The 15,916-nt window shown below is 36.3% G+C and overlaps 1 protein-coding gene and 1 long non-coding RNA gene across 9 annotated transcripts in view; one reads left to right on the plus strand and one right to left on the minus strand.

Moving 5' to 3' along the window:
* Positions 1–15,396, plus strand: part of arhgap42b (Rho GTPase activating protein 42b) — a 144,045-nt gene extending 128,649 nt beyond the window's left edge. For 7 of the 8 annotated variants that reach the window (XM_082182897.1, XM_082182898.1, XM_082182903.1 and 4 more), the window contains 5 exons: positions 2,066–2,407; positions 3,332–3,491; positions 9,718–9,780; positions 9,894–9,973; positions 13,923–15,396. In XM_082182897.1, the coding sequence (XP_082039023.1) occupies positions 2,066–2,407; positions 3,332–3,491; positions 9,718–9,780; positions 9,894–9,973; positions 13,923–14,011 (734 nt within the window). In that variant the 3' untranslated portion in view covers positions 14,012–15,396. Of the gene's footprint in view, positions 1–2,056; positions 2,408–3,331; positions 3,492–9,717; positions 9,781–9,893; positions 9,974–13,922 lie in introns of all 8 variants that reach the window. The other variant, XM_082182899.1, reaches the window with a different exon arrangement.
* LOC309508595 lies at positions 13,229–13,916 on the minus strand. Its single transcript, XR_014209587.1, has 2 exons — positions 13,588–13,916; positions 13,229–13,547 (listed from the first exon to the last, which is right to left on the minus strand). It is a non-coding gene; the product is annotated as an uncharacterized lncRNA (long non-coding RNA).
* Positions 15,397–15,916: the final 520 nt, after the last annotated feature.

Below are 15,916 nucleotides of genomic sequence, written 5' to 3' on the forward strand. Positions count from 1 at the left end.
GCGCTTGTGACAGGACATGTTTATAACTGAAAGAACGAGCAGAGAGAGAGACCCGGACGCGCGCGCGCGCACTCTGTCTTCGGAGCCAGGCGAAAATGTAAACAAGACTTCACCGTCTCCAAACTAAGCGCTGTCTTGCTCTCTCTCCCTCGCACATATTAATCAGAATAAATCGACACGGCGGTAAAAGGTCGGAAGACCAAAGTTTCATGTGGAGCATTCGGAGAATTTTTTTTTTTTTTCAGAATTACCGCTCTGTGCGAATTGTGCTAAATAAGTTTCCTTATCTTCTCTGAAAAGCGTTCCGGACATTCAGCTGACATAAAACAACACTTTAATTAAACGAAAAAAACTATCCAGTGATGAAATGTTTTCTGTGTTGACAGAAAGAAAGACAGAAAGAGGCTGTTGCTGCCTATGTATCTCGCTTCAGCCAACGGCTCCGCCCACAACGCAGAGGCGAATTGCTAATGAGCTACTGCCGCTCTGCTGAAGCGAAGTCCCAGAAAACGGCACAGGTTTTGTGATTTTGGCTAAAAACGGCATAATCATCATTTAAAGACCACTGAGAATGTTTAAAAATAGCTCAAAATATGATCGGAGTGGGACTTTAATGCCATTAACACATTTACTTATTTTAGTGGTTTTTGCCAAGGCTCGATAAAACAGGTGGAACAAAATCCCATATACTTGCATTAAAGGAGGGACTGAAGTCCTTAGTGACCAGAATGTTATAGAGACTTTTATTTTACTTGAGTCAGTAAACCTTGTAATTCCGTAGCATAGGGCGAACAGTCCCAGTTGCTGGTGTCTTGTCCCCGGAAGTAGAGTTGTCCACGGAAATGACCATTTTAGTGCCCACAAATACACTGCAAAAAAAGCCCAACCAATATATCCAGCTGGTTAAGCTGCTTGTTAAATTAAAGTAATACTCTTTGTATGTACTATATAACAGTGCCTAAACAGGGTGTGAGATTTGCACACAATTTAAAACGTTCCAGAAAGAAATTCCCACACACACACACATCTTATCACACATCTTATAACACATGGGTGAAAGTACACCCTGATATGTATGAAACATAAAACGTTAAAAAAAACGAAACAATTACATGTGGAGAAATGTACTTACTTTGTTATCTAAAATGCAAACTAATAAGCCTAATTAAACATAAAATAACATTTTGAAAAGTGGTAATGACTGTAAACCATATATTCACAGGCTGTACAATATGAATTGCATTTTAATTGCATTTTTAATTATTTGTTAAATTCAGTTTTTTATATATATATATATATATATATTTTTTTTTTTTATATCATATGTACTCTTTATTTCAATATTTGTAGAGTCATCATAGTTTTGTTATACTATAATAATCTTTGATCTGTTTGCTATACTATTTACTGTTGTTAATTTTTGGTTCTGGTTTTAACACAGGCATCATACTAATTATTATTTATAATAACAAATAATAATTGTTACAAAAATGTATTGTCCCCATTTTTTAATTCATGAAATTTTAAGAACTAATCTGGGTCATATTTAACCTAAAATCAAAAAACAGAAATAAGAATTTATATTTACTTATATTTTATGTGGGGAAAAAATCTCATTCTTGTTATTTGATTTTGATTTTATCTGATTTTATTATTATTATTGTATTATTGTTTGTACTTTGTGTTAGCATTTATTTTAGTTCCTTATTTATGCTGGTTAAAATATAAAAAAGGTGAGAATCTAATCGCTATTAGTAAGAATAATGGGAATTAGTAAAAAGTAAAACACCTCAGACAAATTGCATTAATTGGAATTTTTTTGGGGGAAATCTGCCTAATTGTCATTAAAATCACACTATGCAAAAAAGAAAAAGAAAAAAAAAAAGATAAGAAAATAGGCTTATAGGCTCATATTTATTTATTTTATTTTCATTTTGAAGTGGACCGTGACCTGGACATTTTGACAGTTTCATGTTTCACCTAGTCACTGTATAAATCAATCAATTGTGATAAATTTAAGATATACTTTAGTTTTTATCTGCTTTATGTCTTACTGTCCCTGCAGGCGATACGTTCAGCAGTAGTTCAGGCAGCACTCCAATCGGCAGCATGGACTCCCTCTCCTCACACTCCTCAGAGCAGAACAGCTCCTCCAAAACCTGCTCCTCTCCACAGCCCAAAGACAAGCCCCCGTTCCCTGGCCCGCGGCAGATCCCCACCTGCACCAGCAGTCCCGACTCCAGCTCCAGAGAGGACGCTGGACGTGTGGACTTGGACTCCTGTGGTGTGAACTCAGCTGCCAGATCTTCACCAGCACCAGCAAAGGCTCCTCACTCAGTGGGAATCAGATCCGCACAGCTTAACCGCTCCAACGCCCCATCTCTAAGATCTTTACTTATCACAGAAGGTAGGAGTCAAACACACACAACTTGGAATAATTAAGAATGTTTTTCAAAGTCTCTTATGCTCGTCAATAATATGTTTTCAAATGTAATCTATTCCTGTGATGGAAAAGCTGAATTTTCAGCACCCATTGCTTTTTTTTGAGTTTTCAGTGTCACATGTTCCTACAGAAATCATTCAAATATACTGATTTGCTGCTCAGAAACATTCCTTATTATTATCAATAGTAAAATAATTTTTTGTAGCTCAGTCATTTTGTGGAAATGTGCATTCCCTACCATTCAAATGTAAGATTAAAAAAATTAAAATAATTAATAACATTTTAAGAAATTTATACTTTTATTCAGCAAGGACATATTACATTGACATTTAAAGTGTTAGAACTTTTTTACTTTCTATTCATCAAATAATCCTGAAAAGATTGATCAGTGTTTCAAATGGTATCAAAACTATTAACCAGCCAAAACTATTTTCAACATTGATAATAATAACTATTATCGATACTTGAGCACCAAATCAACATACCAGAATGATTTCTGAAGGATCATGTGACACTAAATCTTGTGACACTAATGATACTGAAAATTCAGCTTTGCCATCACAGGAATAAATCACATTTTAAAATGTATTCAAATAGAAAACAGTTCTTATAAAATGTAATAATATTTCACGTTTTTATACTGTATTTTTGATCAAATAATGCAACATTGATGAGCGTACGTTTTTTTTTTTTTTTTTTTGAAAACATTAAAAAATCTGAATTATTCCAAACTGTATTCCACACCGATAGTGTGTGTCCTATTTTCAATTTTTTCTTTACAAAACTCTATGCAATTTCTTACAGTATAAAGTTTGTAACCCTCTGATCTAGACAAAAAGAAACTAACATTAAGTAATTTTGTACTTTTCTGTTTTGGGCTCTCTGGAGGTCATAAGAGCTGTGTGGGGTCTGTACAGAGTCTAGCGTGTGTGGATCATAAAGACGGTGCCAGATCCGCCACATTCCTCGATCTGCCTCCGAAAACAATCCTACGGCGAAAGCTGGACAACAGCGGCTCTACGAATGGCTATCAGAGACCAGGATCAGTGTAAGTGAAACTCTTTACCAGTATCTAACCCACTGATGCTAAACCTCACCCTGTGAGCGAATCAAAAGATTATGGATCGGCGATAGATCTCAGGCAACATGAGGATATAGATGATGAAAAAAAATCATTGAAAATTCATTTGAAAAAAAAAGAAAAAACATGCCTTTTGAAGTTAATGTATTCTTTGTATTTATGTTGTCAAACATGTCATGTTTTTTTTGTTGTTTTTTTTTTGTTTTTTTGTTTTTAGTGAGTGTCCTCATCCATATTTTTCAAATGTCATATATATATATATATGTATAATATATATAATATATTTTATTATTATTATACATTTTTTAAATAATGTCCCATTAGTTAATGCATTAAAGGTACAATATGCAAGAATTTTTTGCCGCTAGAGGGCGCTACATTCCAAACAACAACAACGGCGTAGCTTGATGACGATGTGAAGGAGCGTGGAATGATGGGAACTGTTGTTTTAAACTCCACCGTGGATGTAAATCCGTCAGACGGGAATCGAAAAATCATGTTCATGGATGAGGCTAAGTTCTATTTTTATAAATGTTGCGTTTAATGACATGCTTTTTGTGGCGAGGGGGGGCGTGGTTCAGCGCGGTCTGTGATGGGAGAGAGAAGAGACGAGCAAGTAGGTCAAGTGCAAATGACGAACACCTGTGTCTTATTGCAGTAGTATTGGCGTGGAGAGACCGCTTATAAGCCGCGCTGGAACGAGAGAGAGACTGGAGAGAAAATTGGACGCAGAGGAAGAAAAACGGTGGATCCGAGTTTTGTGCCGTCGCCACGGTGAATACGCGTTGTGCACGGCTTTTGTTTGTTTTGCTTTATTTTAATAAAGTACGAGTCCCAGTCACGCCGACCCGTCTTCTTCCTGACTCTTGAACCTCATCACACTTTTATTTCATTAAAATGAATTAACCGCAAGAAAAGTAAGGTTTAATACTAAATTGGTTATCATAGATGTTACTGTATTTGTTGAATTCATTGTTGTGATAACGTGGCGCAGTTTTATGTGTCCTAAACAATTGTTGTAAAAGTACATTCGAACATGCCCACATCATTTGCCAAAATACTGATTAATCTTTATGTATAACACATGCTATGTTTATTTACATGGCCATAAACACCAGACGTGATAAACAATGTCAATAAACTAAACACAAATCTAAAGCAATAATACTTTCCTTACATAAACATAACTATTACCGAATGCTACATTTGGAAAATATAAAATTAAGCATGCTTTGTCGACAGAACCAGCTGCAATCGGTAAATAATAATTGTGTACCATAACGACTGCAAGAAACAAGCTAAAGTTTGTAGCTTGATAGACGCTACAACTACAACTTCCGCATTTGTCCAGGACTCTACGCAGTACGAGCGGAAACCGAGGGTAACGCGGATCTGACGCAATTGACTGGCGACTCCCAGCTCACCCCTGCTCTAACGCCCCGTTTCCTTGGTTAAAATCGCAATTTTCTCACGATTTAAAAATAGTTGGAAATTTTTTTGGGATATTGATCCAAATAGTTGGATATTGTAAGTAATCAACTTAACAAAATATATAACACTGGCCTTGAGATTTTGGGATATTTTAATGCAAAATTCTTACATATTGTACCTTTAACTAACATTAACAGTGAGCAGTATTTTTTTTTTACAGTATTTATTTATCTTTATGTACATTTGTTAATAAAAAATACAACTGTTCATTGTTAGCTCGAGTCCATTATAATATTTACAGATACAAATGTTTCATTGTTAGTTCGTGTTAACAAATGTAACCTTGTTGTAAAGTTTGACCCAAAATGCCTTTCTGCATATTGATTACAACACACTGACTTTTGAAGAAATTGATTTGGCATGCAAATGTAAAAAAAAATTGTTTTTAAATTATAGTAATAATTTTTTTTTTTTTATTATAGTAATAATTTAAAACATTTTCATTAATCATTATTTAAAAAAGAAAAAAAGATGGCACACTACTTAAGGTTATTTTTCAAGAATTATTATTTTATTTTTTTCATTACGATCTCAGTGCAGTTGATTTATTGTTCGGAAACAGTAGAATTGATCATGTAAGCTGTATATTGAACTTATTGTTGTATGGGAATTGCATTTTTAATGTGTTTAAAATTAAAAAAATATATATATATATATATATATGCATCACATTAAATGGATGATTCACCTGAAAAAATTCTATAATTTACTCACCCTCATGTGGTTCCAAATCTGAATGACTTTCTGTGAACACAGCAGAAGTAGATATTTGAGAAATGTTGGTAACCAAGACATGGAGAAAAAAAATATATTCATGTTTCACAGATGAAAGAAAGTCATACAGGTTGGGAATTACATGACAATGAGTAAATAATGACAGAATTTTCATTTTTGTGTGAAAATCTCTTCCATTACTTCATTGACAGCTTTTATATGTTTCTGTCAGGTTTTAGAAAAACACTACGTCATGAGAAATGTAAAAACATGTATTAAAAGTAGTGAGGAAAGTTTGTGCAGTATAGTTGCGTGCGGCGAGGGAAGCTGCTGAATGGAGATTGATTGCAGTTGTTTTTTGCTGGCACCAGTTTTAATTACACTGCTGAAAGGGTTGATGTGACCCCGCACTGGTTTTTAAATCTTCTCTGCAGGGAAGGATGTATAATTTCGTTGAGTTATCATGACAGGAAGAAAAGAAACATCACGTCACTTAAGTGGACTCGATTCAACAGTCTTTGGTCGTCGTTGTCTGATTCTCCTTTTCATGATGGCTCATACATTTTCAATAAGAGAGACATCTGGACTGCAGGCAGACCGTCAGGCACATCTTGATGTCATCTTGATGGCAGTTTATGTCTCTGTACAATCCAAATATATGCCTCCATGTCAGTTATACCTTCACACACATGCAAGTTACCCATGCCGTTTGCACTGATGCACCCCAGACCAGGACAGATGTTTGCTTTTGGACCTCTTGCTGATGAAGGTCTGGATGGTCTCCATTTTACCCCAAAACATTCTGAAACATGGACTCATCCGACCACAGCACACATTTCCACTGTATTTTGGATCATCTGAGATGAGCTCGGGCCAGAGAACTCTGCAGCATCTCTGCATTGAACAGATGAATAGCTTTCTCCTTGCGTAACAGAGATTCCAGTTGCATTTCTTGATGCAGCGTCAGACTGTGTTCAGTGAAAATGGTTTTCTAAAGCACTGTTGAGCACATGTGGCTGTATTTAACAGAACATAATAGTTTCTCATGCAGTGCCGTCTGAGGGCTCAAAGGTCACGCACATTCAACGGAGGTCTCCTGCTTTGCCCTACACAGACTGAGATGTATCTTAATTCACTGAATCTTTTCACAATATTATGTATGGTAGATAGTGAAAGACCTAAATACATCTTTCATTGAGAAATGGGATTTTTGAATAGTTCTTTGTGACAATAGTGACAATTCTTTCATGAAAAGTGGCACAGAGTGGTGAGCCATGACCCATCTTTTCTTGCAAAGACTGAGCCTTTGGTGGATGCTCCTTTTATACCCCTTTTCCACCAACAAGAACCGGGTGCTGGTTCAGAGCTAGAGCTATTGCCAGTTCGGAGTTGGTTCGACTGACGAGCTTACTAAGAACCGGTTTGCGTTTCCACCGGCCAGAGAGGCACAACAGAGCTATATCTTACGTCACTGCATATGTATCATGTTGCCCAGCAACGCTAGTGCGGCAGCGCCAAACACAAACACACCAGACTTGTTCGAGATGTATCGGCTTCTCGCAGAACGATCAGCACATGAAATCAAAGCACTGCGAAAGCGATCAAAAAGCACAAGGAGTCGTATGATCTCCAAACACTCCGGCAGCTCTGATCGGTCCACGCTGCTCCGATGCATCTCGAACAAGGCATCAACAATAATAGACGTTGCGTTACTATGGATGCTCATGGGTTTGCGAAAATAAATCGGCATCCAAACACGGCGAATCCAATGCGTTCTTGCAGCTCGCCGTAACTTACATAGACGGATATTATAATCGAGCTGCTATTAGCTCGACTAGCTGCTATTTAAAAATGGCGGTCACAAGTTTCTCTTCAGTCTTGTTGGCCACGGTAACCCCGCCCCCATCCTCTGACGCAAGCGGTTCTTTCTTGGCTCCGTTCTAGACCCTGCAATGATTTGGTGCTACTTAAGAACCAGTTTTACTGGTTCGGAGCTGGTGCTTTGGCGGTGGAAAAACAAAGAACCGATTTGAAACTAGGCTCTGGCTCCGAACCAGCACCAGCTCTGCCTTGGTGGAAAAGGGGTATTATACTCTAACAAGAAACCCTCCCCTACTGTATTACCAATTCACCTTCTAATTGTGAATGGTTTCAATTCAGTTTAACTTGGATATTCTGTAATCCTTTCACTTTTATTTTGCCTCTGTCCCAACTTTTTTAGAGTGTGTTGCAGCTAGTGTTGTCACGATACCAAAATTATTGTTTCGATACCGATACCAAGTCAAGTATTGCGATTTCGATACTTTTTCGATACTTTTCCTGAAAAGGGAGAAACACTCTCAAATATCATTGCTGTGCTTTATTTTAAAACCGGGACAACATTCTAATCATATAACACACTAATAAATTAACATATGAACAGCAGATATATTAAACATTTGAACAAAATATGAAATATAAAAATAAATTAGAGCAATGACATTCAAGGTAAAAAAATATATAAATTTAGCAGCATTATCTCATTCTTCATAAGAAACATAAGAGCTTTATCTTGATTCTGAACTTTGAATAAAAATATGAACAGTGATTATATTAAACAATGTTTAATATTGGTAACATATGATAAGCCTCATTGGTGATATATTTGACGTGGGGAGAGAGAGATGTGTGGAAGGCCTATACTTCATGTTAAACATAAATATATAGCAGCAAAGACAACATCGGCAGTGTTGACGGCAAAATAGGCTACAGAATAATTCGTTCTGTATTTGAGAGGTGCAATATTTGAAAATCGATAATATTTTTTTTAAATGACATTTATTGTATTTATGTCAAAACGTTCAAACATCAAAATGTCATTTATTAATATGTATTCGTGTCAAAATGACATAGAAACATCTTTTCCTATTCTATTTTGCCTGGAAACGCTTCCAACACGCTTGCGTGTCGCGTGAAAAATAGGCGTCGGTTCTATTTGTAGCATGGACGCGTTTTCCGCGCGTCTCGAGCTGCGCCCAGACGCGTGTGTCACGCAGGCAGTTAACATGGGAGCCGAAATAAAAACGGACACGACACGCAGCCAGTGTGTCGCCGGCCTTACAAATCTGGAACGCAGTCATTCTTAGAAGTATCGATACTAATAAATTAAGGAATCGTGACGTTTTTAATTTCCGATTTACTTTTGAAGTATCGGTGCACCGTGCAACAGAGCAAGGTAGGCAACGTACTTCCATATGTCACTCCTCGCGTCATCTTTTTCTACGAGTCGTGGACCACTTGTGCTCGCACATGCAGCCATCTCGCTGTAGTGTTTTGTCACATGACACTGACAGCGGCAGGTTCTTTGCTGCGTGCGTCAGGAAAAAAACACAGACGTCCATAGGGAGGCGTTTTTTTTTTTTTTTTTTTTGTATCGATACTGAAAAATTTTGGTATCGTGACGTTTTTAATTTCCGAGTATCGCGATACTTTTGAAGTATCGGTACACCGTGCAACACTAGTTGCAGCCATCAAAATCAAAATTAGTTTATATTTACAAAATACAATTAATTTGGCCATTACAACATTGAATTTTTCTTTGTACTTTTGTCAGTTAAATTAAGGTTCAAAGTAATTAACAAATCACAGATTCTTGATTTTATTGTGTTTTACAAAATGTCTCAAATTTTCTGGAATTGGGGTTGAGAGAGAGAGAGAGAGAGAGAGAGAGAGAGAGAGAGAGAGAGAGAGAATAGTAAGTGTTAGTATTAATGGGTTAAGTGTTCACAAAAAAGTGTAGTCCTTATTCTTCTTTTGAGTTGAACTCCAAATCTAGCAGTACTGAATGTGGAATGTTGGCTCTCACCCAAAAAAAAAAATGTTTCATGTAAATCAAACTTTTGCCACCTGCTTAGTTAAAATGGTTAAAAATTAGCCAGCCTAATTATTGTGCGGTGAAATCATGTTGTCAATAATCATCCTGACATCTGGGCATGGTTGTATGTTTCAGGGTGGCTGCCAGAGCACTGCTTTTTGAGAACCCATCAGCCGGAAAACCTCCTCCCTTGGGAAGGTAAAAATAGGCACACTACATAAAAACAACCGTTTAATATATATTTCATGGCAAATCAAAAAAAATTATTTTAAAACAGTTGAATTTGATCATTTCATGATTGTAATCCATAGAGATGCCAAAGCCATATATTCCTGTGAAGCCGAACACAGCAATGAGCTGAGTTTCCCACAGGGGGCTCACTTCTCCAACGGTGAGTCTATCTATCTATATATCTATCTGTCTATCTGTTTATCCATCTGTCTGTCTGTCTATCTATCGATTGTTCTATTCTATCTGCCGGTCGTTCTATCATTTGTTCGTTCCTTCTATCTATCGTTCTATCTATCAATCATTCTATCATTTGTTCGTTCTATCTATAGATCGTTTTAGAGTTGTCAAAAAGTACCAACTTCGGTACCAAGTACTTCGCTTTGAGCGCTGTTGAGCGGAATCGTAAACACCTGATTGGCCATTGTGTTCACGCGCTTATTAGATATGTCTGTGATTGGCTACAATGATCAACGCTCGGGAGTGTTTAAGAGCACACAGAAGTGTTTTGAAAGCAGGAGCGTTTGAAAGCACAAGCATCCGTTCGTTCTATCTATCCATTGTTCCATTGTTCTATCTATCGATCGTTCTATCGTTGATTCGTTTTATCTATCGATCGTTCTATTGTTGATTCGTTTTATCTATTGATCGTTCTATTGTTGATTCGTTTTATCTATCGATCATTCTATCTATCAATCGTTCAATTGTTCTAACTATCGATCGTTCTATCATTCTATCTATCAATCGTTCAATTGTTCTAACTATCGATCGTTCTATCGTTTGTTCTATCCATTGATCGTTCTATTTTTTGTTCATTCATTCTATATATCGATCGTTCGTTTGTTCTGTCGTTCGTTCTATTGTTCATTCGTTTGTACGTTCTATCTATCGATCATTCTTTCGTTCGTTCTATTGTTCTGTCTACATTTATATTCAATCATTTAGCATAGTGGTTCTCAACGGGGGCGGGGGGCGTTCAGAAAACAACAGTTGGAAGCAAGACCGCTCAGGTGTTCATGGGGGGCGTTCACAAGTTTAAATTTAAGAACGATTCATTACCATCGCTCTAGCATTCTCTTGTCCTATCGTTCTCTCATTCCATCGTACTATCGTTCTATCATTCCATCATTCTATTGTTCTCTCATTCCCTTCGTTCTATCATTCTATCGACTGTACTGTATTTTATTTTATTTTTCTAAACTGTTTTAATTATTCTTATTTCTTTTAATTATTTTAATTTCTCCTATGTAAAGCACTTTGAATTGCCATTGTGTATGAAATGTGCTATATAAATAAACTTGCCTTGCCTTGCCTTCTCTCATTCCCATCGTTCTGTCATTCTCTCGTTCCATCATACTATCGTTCTCTCATTCCATTGTTCTATCGTTCTCTCATTCCCATTGTTCTTTCATTATCTCATTCCATCATTCTATCTTTCTCTCATTCCATTGTTTTATCATTCTCTCATTCCATCGTACTATCATTCTCTCATATCATCGTTCTAGCGTTCTCTCATTCCCATCGTTCTATCGTTCTCTAATTCCATCATTCTATCTTTCTCTTATTCCCATTGTTCTATCGTTATCTCATTCAATCGTTCTATCGTTCTTTCATTAAATCATTCTCTCATTCCCACCATTCTATCGTTCTCTCACTCCACCATTCTATCGTTCTCTCAGTCCACCATTCTATCGTTCTCTCACTCCACCATTCTATCGTTCTCTCACTCCACCATTCTATCGTTCTCTCAGTCCACCATTCTATCGATCTATCTTTTTCATTCCCATTGTCCTATCGTTCTCTCATTCCATCGTTCTATTTTTCTCTCATTCCATCGTTCTTTCTCTCATTCCCATTGTTCTATCGTGCTCTCATTCCATCGTTCTATCTTTCTCTTATTCCATCGTTCTATCGGTCTCTCATTCCATTGTTCTCTCATTTGATAATTCTAACTTTCTCCCATTCTATCGTTCTCTCATTCCACCACTCTATCGTTCTATCTTTTTTCATCCCCATTGTTCTATCGTTCTCTCATTCCATCGTTCTATCGTTCTCTCATTCCATTGTTCTCTCATTCCATCATTCTAACTTTCTCCTATTCTATCGTTCTCTCATTCCACCATTCTATCGTTCTGTCTTTTTTCATTCCCATTGTTCTATCGTTCTCTCATTCCATCGTTCTATCTTTCTCTCATTCCATCAATGTATCGTTCTCTCATTCCATCATCCTTTCGTTCTCTCAGTCCATCAATCTATCGTTCTCTCATTCCATCATCCTTTCGTTCTCTCATTCCATCATTTTATTGTTCTCTCATTCCATTGTTTTATCTGTTGATTTCAGCCAGCGCTTGTCATTTCTATGTGTAACAAATGGTCAGTAAATGGTCTGGGTGGTCAGTGGTCAGGCTGTCTGAGGCTCACACAATTCATCAAGAATTGTGATCTAGAACTTCAGTTCAGTTCTTAAGTGACTTTTTATGAACTGCGACTGTAATATACACCAAGAAACATGCAGCAATGCTGGGAGGTGTATTGCTGTATTGGGAATGTGGTTTGGTGGATGTTAAATATGTACGTCTTTTGTGACTTGCAGTGACAGTTACAGAAATCAAAGAAAATGAACTATGACTGAACTAATGCACTTTTGCTGCATACCAGGACATTAATGTTGATAGAAAATAATGTGTTCCTGTGTCTGTTCTGTGGAACAACCATCGGTTGTTGTTCCTCGAACATGTCAGGAATAGAATTTTATTGCTGGATGTATTTTCCGCAAGGAATAATGTTGGCTGGGCACCAGGGCATTGAAACAGGTCACAGTAACCTGGTGAAGTCAAGTCTTCCCCTCTCTAAAGCTCAGCAAACACTTAGCACAACATAAACCCATCAACCTGAGTTCTCACTGTTGACATTAAGAGTTCTGCTTATAAAAACGATTTACTCTTTATTTTGCAATCCCATCTGCATAATGCTTTAGTGTGAACAGATGCTTTGATAGTTCAGAGAATGTTGATATGAGTCATTACTGAGCAAGTCATTTGTGAGGTCTTTTTGAAAGCTTTATGACGGCAATTTCTCGATGCAAAGTGACCCAACTTTGTGATTGATTACCTGCAGATGTGGTTCACTTGTGCCTCCCTTTTCTGAGGATACTACTGCTTTGTGAACATAATGGTCAAACAAATCACTTTATGAACGGTCAACTTAACTTAAGGCTGAAGAAACCAAACGAAATAAAAGTGAGACTTTAGAAGTGTTTGCTTATTTTGGTCTCTAGTCATTTTACCCACCAAGTAAAAAATTGTACATCTGATAAAAAAAATTTTTAAAAAAAATAGCACACCACATGATTTGAGGTAAAATATTATATATATGAATATGTATAGGCTACACACACACACACAGTAGTGGTCAAAACTAAGTGAAAAGTTGTTTTATTTGTGATAACACAATGAACCATGCCAAATTGAGCGGACATAATTTTTGGCTAGGCTGTCATACAAAGAAAACTTGTTTTATGAATTTGCGACTATGTTACTGATTGATTTATAATGTTTTAACCCACACTATTAGAAGAAAAGTTTCTGTCTGGTCATTTATTTTAATACATTTTGTATTGTTCGATTTTATTAATTAAACGGCTAATAAACATTATTTATCACAAAAAAAAAAAGAAATAAACTCTTAAACATGAGAGTATTATGCAATCATTTAAGACATTTATCTTTATATAGAGCCTTTTGGGCGTCAAGGGTTCTTTAAAACTGAATCAAGAACCCCATTGAACGTCTTATTGACGCCTACTTGACTAAGTCATTATTTTAATGATGTTAGATTTGTAACACACAAAAAAATCAGCAGAGAACATACAATGTAATATTGAATAATTAATTTAAATTTGCAAAATATACAAGGCATAATACAAGATCAACAAATATAAGCTGCATTGACCCAGTGATGGTTTTGTCATTTGTCCCAAAACATGGTCTCATATATGTTGTTGTGCCCCAGTTTATTCAACTCCCTAAGTATGAGCAATAATACTATAGAATGTTTTTCATATTATAGAAGACTTCTCCACAGCTTAAACCTTCTTTGTTTCTTCTTCCCAGTGTATTCTTCAGTGGAACCAGGCTGGCTCCAGGCAACGTTTGAGGGCAAAACAGGACTCATTCCTGAAAACTATGTGGTGTTCCTCTGACAGCGTCCAACCAGGAGAGGCCGAGCATTTCATGGTATCCATGGTAACATGAATTTTAGACCAAGAGCTTAAAGTATATATCAAGCATTAAATGATTTGTAAGTGAACTGTATGGATATTACATTATATGACACTGAATATTAAGAGATCATGTATGGTACACAAACCTCAATGACACAGCACAAGGCCTGAATCGCAGCTGTAATTCTAGATAAAGCTTTTGCTGACATGATGTGCTTCTGGTGGAAGCCCAACTGAAATCATTTTGTGTAGATGCACAAATTTAGATACACTGAGGTCAGGAGGTGCAATGTACCGCACTAAATGATCATTTTAGGTCTACTGTGCGGTGGAATACTGCAATTCTTTCATGAAAGACCAGCTTATAGGTCTAAGAGACAGGCTTTCTTTTATTTTAGCTCAATTCTTATTATTTTAAAATGAAGGGAAAGAAGGTTAAACCTCACCAGTAACTATTTGAGCTGTGAATCATTGTCATATTTAACTCAATTCAGCTAATTGTGCTGTGTGTGTGTGTGGTTTCTCATTATAAAATGACTTACTGTTACTGTCATAAATGTTCAAAAGTCTGAGACCACACTTTTAGGATTTTGAACATTTTGAACAAAGAGAAACTAGAAATATCTCGGATTCTGCATTATTTTTAGCTGACTAATCAATTGGTTAACAATGAAGCTCAAGATTTTCTTTTGAACATTTTCAAATCATGCCAGAGAATGTGTCAGGTTTTGTTTATGTAGCTTATTCATATTCATTTATCACATTATGCTGTTCATATAATTTTTGAAAATAAAAAGGAATTTTAAAAAAGCGAAATATTTTTACTAGTGGTCTCAGACTTTTGGACCCCATTGTGTTATTGACTAATAGAATTATACATGCAGTACTGAAATCAGCCATTCAAGCACAAATTATTTAATGTAAAATTTCAGAAAAGTAAAGTGTTCCAATTCTGAGCAATGGAACTAAGTGTTCTAGTTATTTATAATTGAAATGTCTAATATTTTCTGATACACACAAAATTATTCCTATTCCTGAAATGTTTGGAAACCACTGGCTTGGGATAGCAGTAGATGATGTCTCAGTTTGGCATCCAGTCTTTACAGATACTAATGAAACAAGTCCAACTGTAATAACTTACTACTTATCCTTCTGAAGTTTAAAATGACACTCAGTATCAACAACACCAACATGGTACATTCCAGCCATCTTATTGAAACTTCTACTATGATGATAACTGATTAAAAAAAATAAAAAATAGATGATAGATGATAGAAATTTATATATGGATAATTGTTTTGCAAATCATATATTTGCCGTCTTAATTCATTTTGGTTCCGTCAATAAATTTGTTTACAAAATGAGACCCACTTCTTGTCTTCTTTTAAGAAAAGTTTTTAGCACAAGCTGAATCATCAGAAGTAAATCCCAGACATCAATGACTTTCCTGGAAAAAAACGGCGTCGGAAGTCTTAAAGCGGCCGATTGCCAAGATCCCAGTGTTCTTTCCCAATTAAATGCTCGGTGCCCTTGACTGCTGATGCTGGACTGATACTCCCTTCAGATAGGCCATCAAGGTCAGAGGGAGGAAATTATAGGAGCACCAAGAAATGTTTTTCAAATTTATGCTCTTGCCTTCTGATAAAACTCTGCCGACGAGAACACAGACGCAGCCGGATCATTTCCATATTCACCAACACAATCTACCAAGAGCAGCGCAGATTAGCTTCTGGTTTAAGACATGCTTTTTTAGGGGCTGTAAATAATGGTGCAAATACCAGTAAATTGACTAGTGCAAACCTTAGTAAAAAACGTCAATTCGTTTAAATAATCTCCTTCCATAAATTTTGATTCTGAAAGGGAAACTCCTACAAATGCATATGT

The sequence above is a fragment of the Leuciscus leuciscus genome (genome assembly GCF_965113295.1).
Source record: "Leuciscus leuciscus genome assembly, chromosome: 10".
Lineage (NCBI taxonomy): Eukaryota > Metazoa > Chordata > Actinopteri > Cypriniformes > Leuciscidae > Leuciscus > Leuciscus leuciscus.